General features: G+C 58.9%; 1 protein-coding gene across 1 annotated transcript in view; it reads left to right on the plus strand.

The window, feature by feature from the left end:
• Positions 1–483: 483 nt before the first annotated feature.
• SDK2 (sidekick cell adhesion molecule 2) overlaps positions 484–21,247 on the plus strand; it is a 153,492-nt gene continuing 132,728 nt past the window's right edge. The window contains exon 1 of the mRNA XM_026654563.2: positions 484–816. Within this exon, the coding sequence (XP_026510348.1) occupies positions 738–816 (79 nt within the window). The 5' untranslated portion in view covers positions 484–737. The remainder of the gene's footprint in view (positions 817–21,247) is intronic.

The raw sequence follows: 21,247 nt of genomic DNA on the forward strand, positions 1-21,247 counted from the left end.
ACAGCCGGAGCGCGCCCGCCTCCCCACCTTGCCTCGCCGCCCTCGGGCACCTTTCGGGGCTCCGGGAGCGCGGGTGGCAGGAGGAAAAGCCCGAAGCCACCGGCCATGGGGATCGCTCCGCTAGCGGGCTAAGGAGGGGGGAAGGGGGAGCGCCCCCCTCCCCCAGTCGGATCCCAGCCCCCTCCCCCCCCAAAAAAACTTTTCTGGCTGGATGCGGAGCGCGGATTTCGCCACGAGTGGATAAAACTGCCGCGTGTCAGCGGTGGGGGGCTCCCCACGCCCCGGGGCTTTGCCATCTTGGGGCGCCCTGCGAAGCGGGGGCTGGGCGCGGGGGGACCTTGTGCTCCCCCCGTTGGAGCAATCGGGGGATCCCCGCGGTGCCGAGCCCCGGGCCGAGGCGGGACCTCGTGCGGACAAGTCAAGGCAGGGCTACGTGTCCAGACCCCCCCCCCCCCCCACACACACCCGCCTCGGGAACTGGGAGCGGAGCCTTTTCTCGCCCGGTGGTTGGGCGGCGCCGGCTGCCGGCTGAGGACAGCGCGGATGGGCCGTTTCCCTTAAGATCGCCCCCTTCCCCGGGGGTCGGCGGCTGGTTTTCGGGGCGCCCCAGGAGCCTGCCTGCCGCAGCCAGCGAGACTTTGCACGGGCGGGAGGAGCAGCCCGAGCCGGCGGCGCGGACCGGGGAAAGGATTATAAAAGTCGGGGAAAGTTCCCTTCCCGGCCCCCCCCCGCGGACCATGGCAGGGGGCGGTCGCTGGCAGCCCCTGTTGTGCATCCTCCTCGCTCTCCAGGGGACCCCCGGCGCCGGGGCTCAAGGTAAAGCGGAGGGGGCCCGACCCTGGGGGTGGGGAGGAGAGGGGGCCCTTTCCAGACCTGCCCCCACTGGGCATGGAGCGGCCTGGGAGCGCTCAGGAAACCCGAGCCCTGCTTTTGCATGGTTCATTATTTTTAATTGTGGGATTGACTTTGATGCTACCGAAAGCTCAAGAGACGCGCAGCCCCCCCCCCCGTGCTCAGCCGCTCTGTGGAGGTGTCTCTTTTATGTGCTGATTGAATCTCTGGGGATGTCCCCTCCCCGTGCCCCTTTCCCCAGGCGTTTGAGTTTCTTGTCCAGGCAGGGTTTGGTCCCGGGGCTTGTTTTAAACAATGTTCTGCGTTGATTCTGGAAGGAGGAGGGGACCTCGCCTGGCTGATGGAGAGGAGGAGCGACCGGTTATGGAAAGTTGTGTCTGCATGATGGAGACTGTGGGTATAAATCAAGAGCTCAGAGGGAAGGGAAAGGAGACATGGGGGGGCCGGCTGCAGAGTCCTGGGACTGGAGCCACAAAGATTTGGAAAAGAGAAAAGAGAGAATTTTTAAAAAAAAACCTGAAACCCAACTTGAATATAAAGGCCCCAGGTGGGGGTGGCGTGGGGGAGACGCATCTTTCTGCCCGGCTCAGAGCTAGCCAGCCAGGTTGTGACTAACCGTCAAAAAATGAAATCCCGGTGCAACGTTTGTAATGTTGAGCCGAGGAGCCCTTTCCAGACAGGAGGTTGTGCCCCGCAGAGCCCTGGGTTTGCTCTCTTGGGCCTGGTCAAAGGTGTTGGGGGTTTTTTAAATTTGAGTGTGTAGGGTGGAATCGAGTGTGCTTGGGGCTCCTGCAGACAGCTGAGAGGAAGCAAGAGAGCAGAATAGGGCAACGTGTGAAACCTGTGATTTCTCTCTCCTTATTCCTCCTGTCCCCCAAAATCTTGGTGTTATTTAGGAGTTAAGTGTGCCTGCTGGGGAGGAGTTGTATGTTAATGTGTATACTCTGTGTGTATATATATCTATAGATAATGATTTCTGATGTATGCTGGTCTTTAATGGTTTAAACAAACTGGCTTTGTACTGGAAACTGTGACCTCCATCTCCCTAGGTCCTCCAATCTGTTGCCTGAAGATAAGGTTTCTAGCTGGTTACAGGTGGGCGTGTTGTTAATAGCGGTAGCAGCAGGAGCAAGGCAAAGCTTGTCCATATGATGGCTTTGGGGGGGTATGAAACCCTGCCCTACGCACACTTTTCCAGAGCTTGCCTCGCGTGGCTGGCTTCCTTAGTTGATTGCTTACATGCCATGCAGAGTAGATGCGCACTGGCCGTTTCCCCAGGCTGCAGACCCTTCTATCTGGTTCCAGTCACATGAAATGGTTAGCTGTGTGAAATCAGCGAACTGTATGGGGATGTGGAGATGTATCTGTAGAAAAGTGTTGATTTGCGAAGCCCTGTTTACGCCAGCCATGACCTGAAAAGCAGGCTCCTGGTCGGATGTCGTGGCTGGAATCAGAAAGTTGGGCATTCCAGGGGGCTACACGCTTGGAGAAAAAGCCACTCGAAAAAGGCACCTTTGAATATTTGATTGTCTGATGTGGAACTGAAGAAGTCCCTTGCCGTGCACTAAGGAAGGTGGTTGCCTCTCTCCCTCCCCAGAGCTCACCCCTTGGAAAGTTTCAGAAGCTCTTTTGGAAAGGGATCGGATATTTGGTTAGCTATCCAAACAGCTGCTTGAAATGACTGGGAGCCGCTTTACATTGTGTGTATCTCTCCCAAGCACCTTACTCTCTCTCTCTTCCTATCTCAAGACCTGCCAAGATAACAATACAGCCAGGAGAGATTTACATTCAGGAGACAGGAGAATGTGGCCAACTGAACCCTGGAAGCTTATTACGGTTCCTTTAGGTAGGGGGTGAAAGGAGGGGGGGGACCCCCGACAACCCAACTTTATTCTTTTCTTCCAAGGTCTGGGGAGAACTGGCAGCTCCTGATAGCAGAGTCTTGTTCAGAGAGAAGCAGCGGCGCAGGCAGAGCTGAAACGGTAGCCCTAGCAGGCACAGACAGTTAGGCAGGCTGAATCTTAATGGAAACCGTATAGGGGCAGGAAGGGAGGCATCGGGCGAGGGAAGGCAGAGCTATAAATACCTATAATGGGGAAGGTGGGTTGTGCAGTAAAATGCTACATCAGCTTGCTGGGTAGGTGGATGGCAACTGCCTTTGTTGCATCCTATTCCCGCTCTTGAATTCCTGTGTCCGTGCTATGAGGCTTCTGCTAAGATTAACCATCTGTGCATACTGGGATTAGACGGGGTGACCGCCCTGGAATGCATTTCCACCCCTTGCTTCGAGAGGCCCCGTTCGGAGGCTGGGGGCTTGAGCTTGCCACCGGTTGCTGAGAAGCCGCACGCTTGTGGTGTTAAAAGGCTAGCCTGCGATCTGTGTTCCTACACTGTCCGTCCGTCCACCCCCCCCCGCTCTCCCCTCCCCCGGGCTGGAGTTGTACCCCGTTGAGCTGCAGTAATGTAAGTAAATTAGAGCTGCAGTTTAAAGGGGATTCGAGGCAATGCTCCGTGAGCTAATACTAGGGGCAGCGCCAGCCCCTCTGATAAGCTAATCGCCTCCAGGATGCTTATGTGTTGTGGAGCCTATTTTCAGCTGCCTCGGTTATCTGAACGGGCTGTATAAATAGTTGTCTGGTTCTCCAAGGTACAGTGCGAGTTCACGAGCGCGGAGCAATGCCAGCCCCTGGACGCTGGGAAGGCCAGGCTGAAGGGAAAGGGGGCTTTCGCTGGCAGAGCCCTTTTGTCCTTTCATTAATTAGGACTTTGAGGAAGTACAGAATCTCCTTGCTCAACAGCCACGTTAGGTTGCGAAGAATCCAGGGGTTACGCTGCTAACTCTGGGGTTCATCTCCTGCCTAGGCATGCTGGATTTGCATGGCATCTTCTGGGCTGCCTGCATCCCAGTAACAGTTAGGGAGTCTCTCTCTCTGCAGGTGCAAGGGGGATGTCGTATGATTTCAGCCCAGGCTTCAAAGGAGGGGGAGAATCTATAGGCAGAGTGTGCTATGGGATGGCTGGTCCGGGCGGTGGGAGCTGCCCAGGAGAACCCCTTGCGCCAGCAACTGAGAGATTGTGGGACTTGAGCTAGATAGGGAGGGATAGAAAGGAGGAGGGTGTCTGATGTACGCAGTTGTACATCCATGGAAGGTACATGGGATGCACACGTGTGTTAAAGCATCTTGATCATGTAACAGATTTGCCTGAGATCTTGTATTACTGCTTGACTCTAAACAGCTCTGTAGCCACACTTAGCATCCCCCAGGTCCGGGGTAGGCAACCTATGGCACGCGTGCCGAAGGCGGCACACGAGCTGATTTTCAGTGGCACTCACACTGCCAGGGTCCTGGCCACCGGTCCGGGGGGCTCTGCATTTTAATTTAATTTTAAATAAAGTTTCTTAAACATTTTAAAAACCTTATTTACTTTACATACAATAGTTTAGTTATATATTATAGACTTATAGAAAGAGACCTTCTAAAAACGTTAAAATATATTACTGGCACGCGAAACCTTAAATCAGAGTGAATAAATGAAGACTCGGCACATCACTTCTGAAACGTTGCCGACCCCTGCCCCAGGTTATGGGTGTGCTGGGTGTGATCAGACAGATTGGGGAATCTCTGACAAGGGGAGGTCGCTTGCACTGGATCCGGCCTGTAGAAGGGGATGCGGGTGGGTAAGGAGGCCTCTGAACCCCTCCCTGAGACAGGCAGTATTCCAGGGCTATAATATACTCTCCCTCTAAATTTATAGCCATCGTTTTCAGCAGCAAATGGAGCCAAAGCCCTCTCTGCCCCTGGCTTCAAACTCCCCATCCACTGCCTCTCCTTAGCACCGGCGCTATAATTTCTCAGTAATTAAGTTCAGAACATAACATATAAACTGGCAGTATATTATACAGGCAGTCCCTGTGTCAGAAGCTGTGAAGGTCTCTTTGATTGATTCACTCTCTCTCTGAGTTTCTCATCTCCGTGTCTTTGAATCTCTGTCTTCCAGGTTCCCTACTGCTGCGTTTGTTCTTTGCCTTTGGAACTATTTCCTGGCATTATGAACTTGCCTCCTGTTTATTTTAAGGGCTCTGGGGGGTTCCTCTGTACAGAGCGTGACGTTGGGTTTAGGTGCATAGTTTTGCCTTGTTTAAACGGGTCTGGGTCAAAAGTGGTGATGGGGGTTTGCTTGTTTGTTTGGTTTTCCCCTTTCCCCCCCCAAACCTATTGTTTAATGAATTGAACTTTTCATATTTAATTCCGGGGACGAGTTGGTATAAATACGTGTGAGCTTCAGTAAATAGAACAATTGGGGGAGGGATGGGAGAGAATTTGACTGTGAGGCTTAGACAGTCCTTATTTTTAAAATACTTCAGTAACCGTCCAAAATACCTGCGCTTCACCAGGGCAGCTGCCGGGTCATTGAGCTGTGACAGAGGAGAGCCTGGCCGTGTGGGGGAACGCTCGCTGTCTGCGGCACTGGCCTTTCTGCGCAGGGCTCTCTTGGGGCACTGGCCCTTTGCGACCGGGTTGGATTTTTACTAGCAGGTGGTTGGAGCTGGGTTAGTTGGGGCTTGCTCAGGGGTCTGGGTGTAGCGGTATCCCGATGCAGAGACTTGTTCCTTGCCATCTCCTTCGCGCTGTGAGCACAGGGTAACCTCACAGCATCCGTAGAGCAGTGGAGCGCTGCCAGGGATGAAAGCCACCTTACTCGCCCCAGAGGCCGGTAAAGAAGCCCAGGGCAATGCACTGGGAGTGTAGCTGGAAGAAGGGGAGAGGGAAGCCTGTTGGAGCAGACCCCCAAGCGGGCTTTGGGCCCCAGAGACTGCAACTGCAGCTCCAAGGTATGTACAGATTTCCAGTGGGGGCTGCTGGGAGGAGTCCTGCTGGAGCCAACATGGGCACGCTGCAGGCTAAGAGAGGCAGTGTAGGATCCAGGGGAGGTTGAGGTTGGGGAATGAAGCCACTAAAACCCTGCAAGCCGTCATGAGAGTTTGGTTCCAAGTGGGAGAAACCTCACAAGGTCACAGTCTGACTCTTCAGCTCGCGGCTGGGCCAAACCCTGTGTGATGCCAGGCGCATCCGAACTGGAAACTGCTCTTCCCCACCGACTCGGGCCCAGAACCATGCCGGACGCTCCGCTCTGAGCAGCGGCCCTCTCCCCCCCTCCGCCCAACACACAGCGGAAGGGGTTTGGAGCTGGGCTTCCGGCTTCGGCTCGTTTCTGGTGGCAAAGTGCCGTGTCCTTCAGGCTCTTCTCGTATGCCCGCTGGAGCCCTTCTGGGCAATGCCTGGCTGAATCTCGCCTGCCTGCACTCCCTTACCTTGACTGGGACCCCCGGGGCTGAGCGGCGCGTCTTTAGGCTCCCAGTCTTGGTGCTGCCCATGTGAGCTGTGTGGGCCCCGGGGATGGAGTGAAGTGGAGCCGTGGTTGTTCCCAGCTGATGGCTGCTTCGCATCCACCTACGTAGCAAGCCGGGTTGTCCCGGGGAGTAGCTGACAGCAGCCGGGCCCCTGATGGGCAGAGAAGCCGAAGAACACATGATCCAGGGAGACAGAACTCCTCTCCCTGCGAGGAAGCACCTCCCTCGGGATCATGAGTGGTGTGTGGGGGAGCCCATACCCGTTCTCACAGGAACCCGAGGCCTTTGTTCTTTGGGGCTGTGTCTGGGCACCAAATTCTGTTCGATAACGTTTGACGATGGAAGAAAATAACCGAGCAGCGTAGCGAGTTGCTGTGTGTGCCCCTACACCCTGTGCTCTGGGGCTGGGGGGGTCAATTGCCACCTGTATCAGGGACTTTCAGCCCCCTAGTGCTCCCACAAGCTCCCCCAGACCCAAGTGTGGGAAGCGTGGAGGCGGGGTGGCCGCCGCACATTCCTATTGAGCCGAGGTGAGCAGCGTGCTTTTGTGTGCGCTCTGTCGATTCAGCCAGCTGAAGAAAGACGGATCGATAGAGCGAGAGCAAAGGAGGAAAAGAATGAAAAAGTGAAACCGCTCAAATGCTGAAAGAGGGATCGCTCCTGCCTCAGAGGTGCTTCCCGGCACCGGCAGCTGATTCTGCCGTCCCAGCTCCCGGGAAAGAGGAGTGAAGAGTTTCTTACCGGCCGTCACTAAAACAAAAGACACCCTGACACCTGGGGAAGAGGGAATGAAAGTTTAATTATAGCCTGGCTGTGCCATGTCATTATTAATTACCCGCGGCAAAAAATAACTTATTGATTAGGGCCTCTCGCTAATTACTCAGCAGAATGCGGCGCTCGGCACTGGCTAATCAGTCACAGATCTGAAGAAGCGGGGTGCTGGATGGAATGCCTCTGCACCGCCTCCCCCCGCCTGGCTTTGCCCAGCTGCGCTAGACAAGGGCGTAGGATGCATCTGCTCTGCCTCCTGTGGCAGCTCCGAGTTGGACTTAGGCCGTGACCCTGTGATCGGAGCCCTGTTGAGTGCCAGGCTCCATTGCAGGATTGAAGCTGTGATGGCAAGGTCCCTGGGGCGAGGCCTTGGTCTTGTTGTGTTTGTACAGCTCCGGGCACGCTGATGCTCTGCAACAAATGGAGCCCCCTAGTCTCCCCGTCTAGGGGACGCTTTCACCTTGGGGACGTCCGATCCTTGGTTTGTCAAGCCTTTCCTGGCCCAAGAGTTTCTTTTGTCCAGGACTCAAAAGGCCTTGTCGGAAACAGCCGGGGCCGGGCAGCTGGGCGGGGCAATAGAGCCTGTGGCTGATTGACGTGGTGGAGCCCCTGGCAAGATGTCAAATGTTTCAAAATGTCACTAAAAAATATTTGGGGGCGGGAGGGCAAAGAGAGGGGGGAATTTGTTTGCAAATTTCAACTTTTCATCTGATTCCATCCAGCAGGGAGCCCTGCCAGACCCCCCTCCTGCTGATCTAAGAACAAATCCTGTATGGGGACTTGTCTCCCACCCAGTCCTGGGGGGAGGGAGCAGCGGTACCCCTCCCAAGGGCAAAGATACTCTTTGGATTTAAACTGCTGCGGTCAGGCCTGCAAGGGATTGGAGGATTTAGGGCTCCAGACAGGATTGGTGGTGGGGTTGCGGGGGGGCAGACCAGACTAGCTCCCCGGCTAAAGGGGCTTATTAGTCAGGATCTGAGGCACCTTCTGGCATTCACGGGCTTTGGGCCGCCCCACGGCTCTGCACACCCATGTTTGCTGGTCTACCCCCTCTCCGGCCCCCGCCTAGCCGTCTGGCTCCACGCAGGGTTCCGGGCTACTGCGATGTCTTGCCCTCCGGGTCCGCTTGTTTTACCGGGGTTGAACTGGAGGGGGGAGAGAGGCCCCTTCCCCTGCCACCCAGAGGCAGATGGGGCTCAGGAAGTTAGTAATCGGAATTAGTCGGGTGATTTGGGTAGAACCAGCTATGCCCGCAGCGAGGCCAGGGTCGCAGGCAGAAGGGTCCCTGTCGAACGCCTCCCTGCCCCACGTTCTCCCACCCAGCCCAGTTACCGGGCAGGCACCCCCCCAAAGCGTCCACTACCAGCCCTGCCGTCTGGGTGAAGGGACCCCCCAGCAGGCAGGTTCCTCTGTGTAAGATCAGCACCGGCCGGCAGGTTAGTACCACACCGAAGGGGAGAGATTTCCCCCTCCTGCAGGGAAGGGGCGGCCCTCAAACGGCGCTGTGACTTTGGCGCTGGGGCCGGGCGTGCCGTGAGTTGGAGCTGGGCTAGCTGGCCCTGTACGTGGCTTTGCCAGCGAGCCTCGTCCTGACCTGCCCTGCTGCTTGCTGGTCCATGCCTGGGCTCGCCTGAGCAGAGGCAGCTGACGGTCCCGGGCTGAGCGGCCGGTTTGCGATGCAGCCAGTTTGCTCGTGAAATGGAGACTGTTTAGCTGCTGGATGTGGATCTCTGTGGAGGATGCTGGCCTAGAAGCTGCGTTCCCTGCTGGCCTGCAGTCCCGCCCGCGCCCATGGGGAGGCGCTGTTGCGCACGGCAGCCTCCTGGCTCTAGAGCTGCACTAGGCTCAGCCCCTTGTGCTGGGGTGGGGGGGATGCACGTGAGGAGGAGGTGACCGGGGGGGACTCCCCAGCAGGCCTCACTGCCTAGGTACCTGCCTGGCCCCGGCTGCCATAGTCTGAGCGCCTCCCCTTGCCATGTGCTCTGCCCCGTCTCGGTGCTTGAGGTTTCAGCAGCTGGGCTGCGCTCACCGGTTTGCATGGCTTGCCGCACGAGGCAGCGTCCTCCTCTGCCCCTGCCACGCTGGGTTGGTCGATTGGGCCCTCGGACAGCTGGCGTAAGGGCCGATTGTCCGCCCTCGCTGGTGCAGCAGAACAGCTGGCAAGTGCCTGGTTTTGCCCTAAGACTGGGTGCCCCCCACCCCCCTGACTCTGGCGCTGCCCCCTACCCCCGATCAGCGCCGGGCTCCTCCGTCCCCCGGGGCAGGGATGGGGTTGCTGCTTGCAGCCTTCCTCAGCTTCGCTTCCCGCTAGACTGAGATCTCATCCTCCCGCGTCGTATCGATTTTTTTTGCTGCTGCTTAGTACAATTTCCCGTAGGCTGAGCCCTCTTGTGCCCCTGATGCTTCTCTCTGTCCCCCCTCCCCCCCCCACACACAGACCCCTGTGGGTCTTTGCCAGGGGATGCCCGTCTGGGCCCCTCAGTGCCATGGGGAGGGTTGTACTGTACTGAGCTGGCAGGCCCAGCGTGCCCAGGAGAGGCCCAGCCGGCTGCGTCGTTCACCGATCCAGTCTCCACGACAGCCAGAGGCCGCTCTGCGCCAGTGGCCCTGCTGCCCAGCCGGATCGCGGCCCCCGCCCTGACGGATTGGCCCCCTCCTTGCAGCGCTATCGCTGATTTAAGGTGGGCGGGCGCATGAGCCGCTGGCCTGGTGCGGAGTGGCACAGGGAGGAAAAGTGGCTTTCGGGGAAGAAGGGGGTGAGGGAGGAGACAGGACGATTAAAATTTGATGCTGCTTAGAAAGCCATTAGTGGCCTGCAATGGCCATGAAATTTTGATGATACGATAATCGTAAGGGGAGGGAATATTATTGGCTGCAACGCAGCCCGTTAATGACTCTGGGGGGGAGCTCGGTTTCGAGCAGAGCCGGGGGGTCGTTCGGGTGGCTGGGAACACGGGGCCACTGTCTGTAACCTTGTAGAGCCGCTCCAGGCTGGTGTGTCTCTCTGGTTCTTTTGGTCTCAGCCCCCCCAGCTGTAACAAGAGAAGCGTAATCCTCATCTGACGTTCCACCGCTGTACGTAGCAGCCCGGGGTCACAGGAGGGGCATGGCCTGTCTTGGCAAAGCCAAGTGCATAGGCCATAAACCAACAGGGCAGAGTGCCCACTGGACACAGCAGGAGTGCCGCCCAGGCAAGCGCTTTGGGATCTGACACTGGATAACTGGCTGCAGGGGCATGAAGGCCTAGTGGGCACCATGTTGGTGAAGGGAGCACCTTGGGCATGGCGCCAGGGGGTGCTGAGCAGGGCTGGCTGGATGTAGAGTTTCCTGGGGTGAGTCACTGCCCCGCCTCTGTGACTCAGTTTCCCCACCTGTAAAAATGGAGGACATTCTCTGCCCCCTACCCCCTGGGGCCTGAGGCTTAGCAAGCCCATGTCTGCAAAGCAAAGGGGCACCATACTTACTATTGTTTATCACGATTTGGGTCCCAGGGAGGTGCCCTTCGTAGCTGCGGTTCCCGAGTGAGCGAATCCCCGTCGCGTGTATGTAGCGCGTGCAAACGTGTGACATGGTCCCTGTGGATGGAAGGGTGGTGGCTTGAGTCAGGGGAGCTGTAAATTAACGCCCCCTCCCCTCTGCCAGCGCGCCCCAATCCTGACCGACACCGTCCCCCTCAGCACCAGCCCGGGGTGGGGGCCGTCGGGCTCGTTCGCAAGGCAGGGCACGGAGAGCCCCGAGCGAGGGCATCCTTGGCAGCGTTGGGGAGGAGTGGGCGTCCCCGTGGCCAGGCATCCGGTAACCAATGTCCTAGGCTTAGGGACACTGGCTCTTCTCTCAGCACCACAGCTGGGGAGGGTGTGCGGGGCCTTGATGGAGCGGGGTCAAGCGGCTCCCCTGCCTTACTGATGGGGATCCGGCCGCCAGGCAGCGCCATTCAGCGGGCGTCAGAGGAAGGCGCTGGAGGTGAGAGCTGGATGCTGGCTGCTCGCACCCCCAGAAAAATGCCAGTAATTAACGTGGGGGGATGGAGCGTGGGCAAGGATAGTGGCATCCACTCGAGTGAGTGAGCTTGCAGGGTGAATGTGGCGCCAGGCGGCGCTCCCCTAGGGCGGGGGCGATAAGACAGCTGCTGGGCATGATTCTTTGCAGCCCTTTGCAAACCCACAGCCCCTGAGGAGTAAGAGCCCTTCTCCAGCGATGGGCAAACCGAGGATAAGCGAGCTGCTCTCAGTCCCCCAGTGCGCCCCGGAGCCTGGCCTAGAACCCAGGAGTCCTGGCTCCCACTCCTGTGCTTGGAGTGCTCGCCTTCCCGGTGTTCGCACTAGCCTGAGCGGCCGGCCTGGCGGACTTGAATAGGACTCTGGAGAGACTAGAGCCTGTGGTGGCTGGCGCTGTGTAAATATCTGAGAAATGATGCAGTGATTCTAGAGAGACTCTAATGCACCTCTCCAGCACGCGGCTCCTGTCAGTCCCCGCTGAGCAGCGGGCAGCCACGGCGGCCCGATTAGTATTGACGTGACCTCGCGAGGCATTTAATAGGGGGTTTTTTGGAATGTAAACGCATGGCCTGCAGCCCTCCTCTTCTCAGAGCTCATAAACTAAGCAGGGTCAGGACTCGGACTGGGGCGGGGGGGGACTTCCAGGAAAACCCAGCATGCCCCAGGCCAAGCGAGCGGGGGTGGCGTTGTGCCGTCAGAGGTGCTGCCTTTCAGATGAGACGGAAATCCAGGCCTTCAGCAGGACGTTGTCTGGAGCCAGCGGTGTGAACCCTGGAGCCCTGGCTGAACCCCAGCAAGGCAAGTCCAGCGGATGCACGATCCCTGGAAGTCCCTGTGTGCTCCAGCTGGGTCCGCGTTCCTGCCGCGTTGCTGTTATAACACACGCTGCTTCCAGCCAAGGCCAGCTGCCTCAGCGATGGGCGTTGGCGGTGTGGCTCTGAACCACTGCGCGCTCTGCTCAGGATGGAAGGGGCTGGGTGAACAAGGAGACATCGCTGCAAGCCGTCTAATGTTATCAACCTAAACAGCCATGGGGCAAGAGGGATGGAAATGCCCCCCCCCTGCCCTCTCCTGGGCTGTTCTGTGGCCATCACCAGAACGTCCCTGAAGCATGGGAGAGCTGGCGTTGGAGGCTGCAGGGGAACCCAGGAGTTCTGGCTCGGACCGCTAGAGACAAGCTGAGCCAGCCCACGATGAAGTGGTCTGATCACAACCTCTGTGTTTAGGAGCCACCTTTCTTCGTGAGCTGTTCAGCCCTCCAAAGCCCTGGGACTAAGCGCCTAACGTTGTACGGCTCTGTAGGGTGTTCTCCGGTGGACTGGAGCTGGGCCGCTGGTGGGGTGTGCGCAGTTCGGCTCTCAGTTGAGACTGCGCGGCTGGTGCGGTGGGCTAAGGGAAGCGGTGGAGGCCGGCTAGCAAGGAAACATCAAGTGCAGAAGCTCTGGCTTTGAATGGGAGACCGGATCAGCTTGCCTGACGCGCGGGGCTGTTGTTACAGCCGTGAGGGTTAGCAGGACAGGCGAGAGGCCTTTCAACACTCACAATAAAACCCAGCCGCTCCTCTGCACCGGGGCTGCTTTGAACTCCAGGGGAAAGCTCTCTGGACTTGGCGACATATGAAAGCAAATGGGCTAAATTAACGGCGGCCGAGGGCAGCGTGCGGCTGCTTTCAGCCCTTGGAGCTGCGTTTGCACAGGTTGCTCTCCGGCTTGTTCCTGGCAAGCAGCCGGCCTGATGGTAGGGCCAGGTTACAGTTCCGGGGAGGAGACGCAGCTGGTGGCTGAGGCAGACCAGGCGTCCGTGGGCCAAGTGCAAGCAGGAAAGGCAGCGTCGTTAAGGGGCTTCAGTCCTGCCTCTGGTTTTGCACCCCTGTTCCGTAGCTGGAGCAATCGGGGGAGGGTTGGACTGTCTGAGCTCTGACCTCCGTGCGTGCTGTGAACTGTGTCCAGGTTGGAGTGGGTGCATGGAATTGAGGCTGTGGCCAGATTGGGATCGGAAACCGGCTCGTCCATCCTTCCCGTGAGAGCTGACCTGATGCCATGGGGATGGGCTTCACATAAGAACCTGGGTAATTCAAAATCAAACCCCCTTGGCAGTGCCTTTTTGAAGACTCTCTCTGCCCCCTTCTAAGGCCCTGAAAGTATCCAGCTGGGATAGCCGGCTTCCCTCCCGCCCCGCTGGTGCTCGGACACCCTGGGCCGTTTCTCATGCCTGTGGTTTGACGGCTCCCCTCTATCTTTGTGGAGGGGCAGGAGCGAGAGTGTGACACCGCAGACTGCAAGGTGCCTTCCCAACGGTTGATGCCCTGCTGCCGAGGCGGCCTGTGGGCTCCGGTACATAATGTCTGGCGGATCCAAGCATGCCGGAGGTGCGTGTTATGTGAGGCGTCACAGCCCATCTGCAGCCACTGCTCAGGCAGCCTCTGGTGACCGCGTGGAAACTGAGGCGGGCCCAGCTGCAGCAGGGCTGGAGGGTGACTCCTGTATCTAAGGAGTCATGGGGAAATACCTCCCGTCTCTTCCTCCATCAGCCAGCGCCCCCGGGCAACGTGCCGAAGGAGTCTGTCTCGTGCACCTCACGCCAGGCTGGAGGGCTAGTTCCTACCGCGCCCACTGCTTAAAACAGCTGCTGGCTGACCTCGCCCTGAAACGCTCTCCTGGCGTGGAGGTGCAGCCCCCAGAGACCGCGAGTCCCAGCGTGCAGCGCCCTCTCTCGAGCCCAGAGGCCAGGCTGCGTTGCACGGTGGGATTTGTAGAGGCCGCTTGGCACTGAGAAGGATGGTGCTGCGGGCTGGCTCTGCTCAGCGCCAGCTAGGCCTGGACCCTTGGGCCCTTTGCAAGTTGCCAGAGTGACCCTCTGTTGTTCACGCTCTGAATGCAGCGAGCTTTTGTGTGAGTGGCCCTCAAAATACAGCCAGGTGAGCTGCCAGTGCTGCAGTTAGCCTTGTAAGTTGCAGGGCCCTGTATAGCCCATTCTGAGCCATTGCTTTAAGAGCGAGCAACTCTTCCCCTAAATGTCCGTGTCTCCTCCTCAGCCCGTTTCCAGGGGGGCCAGCACGGCCCTGATCCCACCAAAGAGGGCGATTGTGTTTTTTCCTGCTGCACGCCCAGTAATGTTTCAAAACAAAGGAGCCAAGGGGCAGCTGCGTCCTGGCGTGTAGGAAGAAGATGCACTTGGGAATCGAGCGTGGTAGCCGGGAGTCTTGGGGTCGCCCACCTGGAGCTGATGAAAGCTCTCGGCTTCCCCATATTTTTAAATCAAAAGCTGGTCTTGCAGCCCCATTGTTTTGGAGTTTGCGCATAGATCGGGGGCCAAAGACACTCGACTGGAGTAAGAGCCTGCAGGAAGCAAGGAACCCTCGTGGATTTCTTCTCCTGTATTTATTTAGTGAAGCGCTGGGTGGGAAATACCCAGGAGTGCTGCTGGCAGCTGTGCTGGGGATAGGAAGCTGCAGGTGCATGACTCACACAGCGGGCGAGGCCTGTCTAGTGTCCATGTCGCTAGTTCTGTAGTGATCCCCGCTCCCTTACCAGCCCTGCCTCTTCTAGGGCACATCCCCTGAGATTCCCCCCCTACACCTCACTCCATGGCATCCAGGCCAACGCTGCTCTCCTCTTTGTTTCCTTATTGGCATAAGATGGGGGGACTTGTGCTTGCTCTCTGGTCGACCCTGTGGGAGCAGACCAGGGCCTGCCGTAGGGCCTACGGAAACAGTGGCGGTTGGGCTGCCTTTAAAGTTTCTCGGCAGCTCAGGGCTGTTCCGTTTGAATCGATCTTGGACTCCAGAGGGCAGGCCTCACGTGTGGCGGGTTCTGCCGCGTACGCCAGAGCCCGAACTATGCAGCAGTGAAATCCTCTTTCAGCCGATCGGGCTCGTGAAACAATCAACACCTTTGTTCTCCCGCCGCGCCATGCACGCACCCTCGGAGGGCAGCCCGCTGGCCAGCGAGATCCCAGCTCCCCACTCAGAGCATGGAGCTATCGGAACGGGCTGGGTGCACCCGTCATTAGCAGAGCTGCCCTCTAAGCTCATTATCAAGTTGCGCGTTGCTGGGTGGAAAACAGTCAGGGCTGGGACCATAATAAATATGCCGCTGTCAGTGTTGATGTGATTGCACTAATGAAGAGAAATCAGCCACGAAAGGGAGCTGCCGCTCTGCCACAAGCTCCCTTCCCCCCCCGGGCTGGGTGCACTTTGCCCCTTTTTCCCGGGGTTCCACAGAAGAGAGAGGAAGCCAAGGGAATGTGACAGGCGGGTGGGCGGAGGTGGCGGACGAGCAAGAGGGAGAAAGCGGGGGCTGCTCTTGGGGCCCCATTGGAAACACGATAGGACACGATTGGGAGTTGGGAGCATGGGATTAGAGCTTGTCTCCCGAGTGCCTAGCGCTTCCCGCGCTCCGGCTCTCGCGGGGCACTTGCCACTTTGCCGGGTTGGACACCAGCCGCGTGGGCAAATGCAGCTCGGCCCGGGGCGCTGGGAGCTGCTGCTTCGGGAAGGGGGTGCAAAAGGAGGGTTTCCGTCTGCTGACTTTGGAAAGCGCCATGGGATCTCTCAAGCCTCCAGCCAGACAGCAGCTCCCGGAGGCAGGCAGGGAACCCTCTCCTGGGAGAGATGCACCTTGCCTGGGGACAGGAGGGAGGCGGCCAGGCTGACTTGGGACTCAGACGTATGTGGACTGTTCTGCCAAGCATCCTCTGGGAATTCCTCCCAGGGCTGCCTCTGTCTCTGTAGGCTCCTTAGTCTCAGGCCTAGGGGAGAATGACTCTCCCTGGGAGTGGGGGCCAGACTTCAGAGCAGAATACTCACCAAATACAGCTTAAAACCTTGTGCTGGTTGAATGCAGGATCTGCGGCTCTGCCTCTAGGGGGCGCTGCTTTGGGCTGCAGGGTTCTCGGGCTCGTCAGCTGTTCGCATTGCATGGCCCAGGGACAGTGCTGCTAGCCAGGCTCTGGTCCGTCCAGCCGGACATATCTGGCATTCCTTCATGCCCTTTCGCCCCGGTGAAGGGGCGTGCCGTCCAGGGAATCCAGGCAGTGACTACCTGTCTGCTGGGCATAGGGCAGGAACCCTTCTGTTCAGCCTGGCGCTGGGACCGAACCAGAACCCTGCATCCAAACACTAAAGCCCGTCTCAGTCAGAGCCAGCACCGGAGAGCAGCGTGCCCAAGCGTGCCGTAGGAGGCAGGATAACAGATGGGCCGATGCTGCGCGCGGAGAGGAGTCACCCTGCTGCTGGCGGTCCGCGCTCCAGGGCGCCCTGCAGGAAGGCGGTTTGCTTTCCAGCAGGTTTCTCCGAGCGGGCAATTAAGCAAAGCGCCCGCAGAGCTCCGGTGGCTGCTTGGCTCCCAGCGTGCAAGGCTAATGGGCGGGCGCTCTGACTGCAGCCCGGGCATCAGGCGACTCCACGGCTCTCTTGTGACCTCGCCCCGCGGGCCGGCTCCTGGAGTCACGTGCTGGCCAGTGGAGCTGACTCCTGTGTCCGTGTGACCCTGGGCTGGGTCCGGGGGGAGGCCGGGAGAGCTGCCTCGCTTGCGTTAAATTCTCTGCCCTTTGAGGGACAAGGGGTTCCCCTTCAGCCCTCCTCTACCAGCCCTCTTGTCCTTAGGGCAACGGAGGGCTTGGGCGCTGCTCCCTCTGGAGCCGCTGTGCGCTGCTGCTTCTGGGGTGGCTGGACAGTCTGAGGAGGGGGCATCTCAGCACCAGGAGTTACTGCCCCAGAGTCCCCAGGTCTGCAGCAGGCAGTAAAGGCCTCAGTACCGAGTGGAAGGCGCTGTCAGAGCATCACTTTGCAGCCCCAAAGCCGCCCCATGCCGCTGGGAGCAGCGAGCCGGAGAATGCTTTGCATTCCTTCCCGGCCCCTCTTTCAGTAGCCTGCTGTGGGCCACCTGCCTCCGGCCAGTTGGGCAGCCTCCTCCCGGGCCCCTCAGGAATGCTGCTGCTGCCAAAGTCCTGGCTGGGGATTGAGTTGGCTGGGAACTCGGTAACCTGATCCTGCGAACTGGGGGTGGAGGGAGACAAGGGTGGGGGGCTATGGACGTGACAGCAGCAGCAGCAGGTGTGTTGTCCCCGCGCTGTCCAGCCTTTCTTGTACTCTCTCTGGGTTGGAACAGCTGGCTCCGAGCACATGGAATTAGCCGCCGGAGGGTACCCAGGAGCTGGGAGCAAACCTCTCAGCCGCAGCCCACCTGCCATTGCCCTGCTCTCTCTGGCCCGTGGTGACGGCTGAGGCCAGGAGAACCAGCACCCAGCTGGGTGGGCCCAGCAGGGCCCCAAGGGGGCTGCCGGCCGCCTCGTCTTTGATACAGAGGAGACTATAGGGTCTCCACTGGGGGCCACTCTGATCGAGAGAGAGAATTGCATGGTGGGAACTGCCGTCTCCTCCGAACAAGGGCCGCTGCCGCCTGCACTATTTAGTTTGTCGGCCAGGTGCCACCTCCTGGCAAGCAGCCGACGCAGCCCACAGCTGGGCAAAGCCCGAGGAGCCCTTGGCAAACACCTTCTTGGTGCTGGCAGCTGGCAAGGGCCCAGGGCAGCGTGTGTGTGAAATCTTCACGGCACTCTGAAAACGCAGGGGCTGGATTCCCCTGGACTTGGGAACGCCGGCTCCCAGTTCTTCCCCCAGCTCTGCGGGGGCCTGCTGGCCTTGAAGCAAAAACTGCCCAGGCTAAATAGAACCCCTTGCCCCATGCTCCCCCCTCTCCCCCGTTGGGACCCTGGCATCATCCCCACGGCAACCAGGAGCACTGTCCCAAACGGGATTATGACGTCAAGCAGCCAGATCAGACTGTAATTGTGAAGAGCAGAGATCTTGTATCTGCCGGTTTTTCTCCCCTGTCCAAGCAGCCTCGGTGGGGGACACGTATAGAAACACAACGGATTGGGGCTTGCTAGAATGCTTCAGAATGTCGACCCGGCGACCCCGAATCCCCCCAAACCGCCCCGCAGGCCTGGCCCGAGAGCCTGCGCACCGCGCCAAGCCCTGGCTGGCCAAGGTGGCGAGGAGGCCCCAGCGAAGCTGGAGAGAGGAAGGGGTCGGACAGAGTGGGGAGCTCCCAGTGGGGGAGAGCGCTCAGTGCCCCAGAGGAGGACGAGCTTTGTCAGTTGCCTGGGAAGTGCTGTCAATGGAGGAGGAGCTGGGAGAGCCATTCCCGCCCTCTGGAGCCCCAGGGAGTCGCCCTCCCCCCCTCCCCCCCCATTGCTCGGCTGCTCCATGGTTTTTATTCTCCAGGTTGCAAAAACATCAGGTCAGACCAGAAAGGGTTAAACAGGAGCATTCCTCCAGTGAGATGAGCCTGTCCGCTTCTGGAGCTGCAAGCATTAGTCCCTGTAACCCTCCCTGCTCTCATTGATGCAGAGGGGGAAACTGAGGCACAGAGGAGCAGCAACTTGCCCAAAGTCACCCCGCAAGTCAGTGCCAGAGTTGGGACTGGGACCCAGGCGTCCTGAGGCCTGAACCAGGACTTCAGCAGCTGGACCAAGTGTCCTCTTCCGCTCAATGCTGCCTGCAGGAGCGCGGGAGACTGATGGGGTTTAGTCTGAGCTGCTCGGGCGCTGTGTGTGTGTGCACGCGTGTGTGTGCGCCTTGTTCAGTTCTGTCTCATAAATCATTCCCAGCCCTAATGTGAAAATGCCTCGTTCCTCGGAGCCGGGGAAGGGAAGGAAACCTTGACGGTTTCGACCATTAGCGGCAGGAAGTCATTGATCTAATTTTAGCTGCGATCGCTAATTGCCTTTTACGGCGCTCGGTGAGGTGACTACCTGAGAGCCCTCCCTCCTCTAACCTTGAGCGCTTGCCCTGAATCACGTGTGGCCAGACCTCCCCATGCCACATGCGGCGCCGGGTTTTTGGTCCAGAAAAGTTGGCCGGTTCCCCTCTGCGCCCCGGGCGCTCGGATGGAGAAATGGCTTTGCTAGCGGCTGCGGCAAATGGGCTGTTCCCAGCTGCGGAGGGCAGTGCTGCGTTGGCTCCTGGAAGAGCTTTGCTCCAGAATGTTTGTGATGCATGAAGCATCTGGAGGCAAAGCGGCTCACTGGGCCCCCTTCCAGCTCGCCGCTGTGTCTCGAGCGCCATTGTCTGAAACCTGGGCACAGCAATGCCCAGGCAATGCGGCGGGATGTGCTGGAGTCTGCTGCATGTGTTACTGCAGCAAGCCGCCTGATGCGGGACCTTCTCTTCCCTCGCCACTCACTGCACCGTGGTACCCGAGCGCCGTACGTAAGCAGTACTTCTGGATCCGAGTCTGCCTGGCATGGGAAGGATCCGTGGGACTAGACCAGAGGTCTGCGGAGCCTGGGGTAGTTGATGGTCCCAGGAGGCCCCACTGAGACACATCCAAAGAGCACTGTGGTGATTAGGTGTTGCAGGAAGTACCATCCAAAGAGCCCAGGGCTGCAGCACCCGTGACCTTCTGGTTGGCCCACCAGGGTCACTGTTTAACCCTGGTGGCTGCCCAGGAATTTTCTGGGCGATCATGCAGACCGCGGGCCTGCTGCGACGCCAGACCTCAGCTCGCTTTGTGCTCTCCGGTCTCCGACCCCAGCCGGACTCTGCCCCTTGATCCTGGCTCTTTGACTCCTGCCTCGGGGCTATCCTTGACTTATGGATGCCAGCCCAGCTGTGACCACTAGCCCAGACTGCCTGCGCGAGATCCCTGACAGGAGGAGTTGGAGGTCGGTGCACATAACAGGTCTAATCGAGCATCGCGCCCAGCCGTGAGCAGCATCTCCCTGCTCTTACTCCAGGTTATCGGCCAGAATTGCTGCCCCCTTCCCCCGCTGCCAGATTTGAACCTTCCATCCAGCGTGAGCTGCACCCGTTGGCTGGGCCAGGCCCAGTGTTCGGACTGCACAGCCCGCCTGGGCAAACGCTACCCCGTGTCCAATGCCAGCGCTCCAAAGCTGGGCATTTCCTTTGCAGGCCGTTACCCCGAATGCCCTTCCAGCGCACGGCCCTTGTGCAGCGGGGCTGGAGCCTGCGAGCTGGGGACAGAAGCTGGCGTGTGTCTGCAGCGAGTTCGTCCAGATGCCACCTGTTGCCCTATAGGTGGATGTTCTTTGGCCCCTCCCTAAGCAGGGACGAGACCAGCTCTGTTATTGTGGGGCATGGGGGAACAAAACCCCTCCACAGCCGCTCCAGAGCTTTCCTAGGCTAGTTCTGTCTGTCCCGGGGCAGCAACGCACGCGGCTGGCAATGGGCATGTGGTTCTGCTGCCTTGGCAGATGGGAGCTGGGCCTTGTGCCAGGTGTGTGGCACCTGTGCCCGGAGCACGAGGAGGAGAACCAGGCTAGATGCTGGTGAGCCAACAGGGCTGCAAATCAGCTGGGTCCCAGCTTCTCCTGCCAGCCAGGAGAGGCCCGAGCAGCAGGGGCGAGGGCAGGGCGTCCAGCAGCATTAGTTTATTCATGACTCAGAACAAGTTGCTGGAGTGGAGCGCTATTTTTAGAGCCCTTAACTGATGGCTTTTTTGTGGGGGTTTGTGTGTAGGTTTCCTGTCTAACGAGCGGGCATTCCATGGGACGAGGAACTCTGCTAGGCGAAGGAGGAGGAGAACGGGGGGGAGGGGGGCAGAAGGGCTTGAGAAAAGCAACATCCACGTGATGCATCTATGAAATGTAGCTGGCGCTAACTGAAGGAGACTCTTGCAAACCTGCGAGTCTGTCGTCTCTGGCTGTGTTTTGGTGACAGGCCCAAATTCTCTCCCCCCACCCCCCGCCCGCCGCTTTAGATTTGCAAACACCCCAACGCTGCTCCTGATTTTGTCAGGGGCAGCTTGAAGAGAGAGGCCCCAAAATGAGAGAAGCTGGGCTCGATCTCTGGTCTGGGTCATCGGTGTGACCATTTGGGCCACCCACCTTCCACGTGGCTTCCTGACCCCCAGAACTCAATAGCTGGGGCCGTGCCGGTGACTGACCCTCGCCCTACCCGCCTGCCATTCTGAGCACTAGGTTATGTTCCCATGTTCCCCCGAAGAAGCCTTCTCCAACTGGGACATTAACCTCTCGTGAACCCCGGCGTCCTACCGCTCCTCTCCAGGCGGCTCCAGCGTGGAAGCTGCAGGCGCTGGTGTTTCTGAAGGGGCGCTGACCTACAGATCATGCTGCTGGCTGAGAATCTCTAGTTTGTGGCCCTCCCAGGTGCCCCCCAAGATGCCCTGGCTTTATCCTGACTAGTATGTAAAGGCTGCATCCTGCTAGCTACCTCCATGTAATGCCTCCTAAAACGCAAGTCTGGACAAGGCGAGTTGTGCTCTGGCTTAGTGGAGCTGAGGCCTGG

This window comes from Terrapene carolina, unplaced genomic scaffold (assembly GCF_002925995.2).
Source record: "Terrapene carolina triunguis isolate 2854851 unplaced genomic scaffold, T_m_triunguis-2.0 Scaffold192, whole genome shotgun sequence".
Taxonomy (NCBI): Eukaryota; Metazoa; Chordata; order Testudines; family Emydidae; genus Terrapene; species Terrapene triunguis.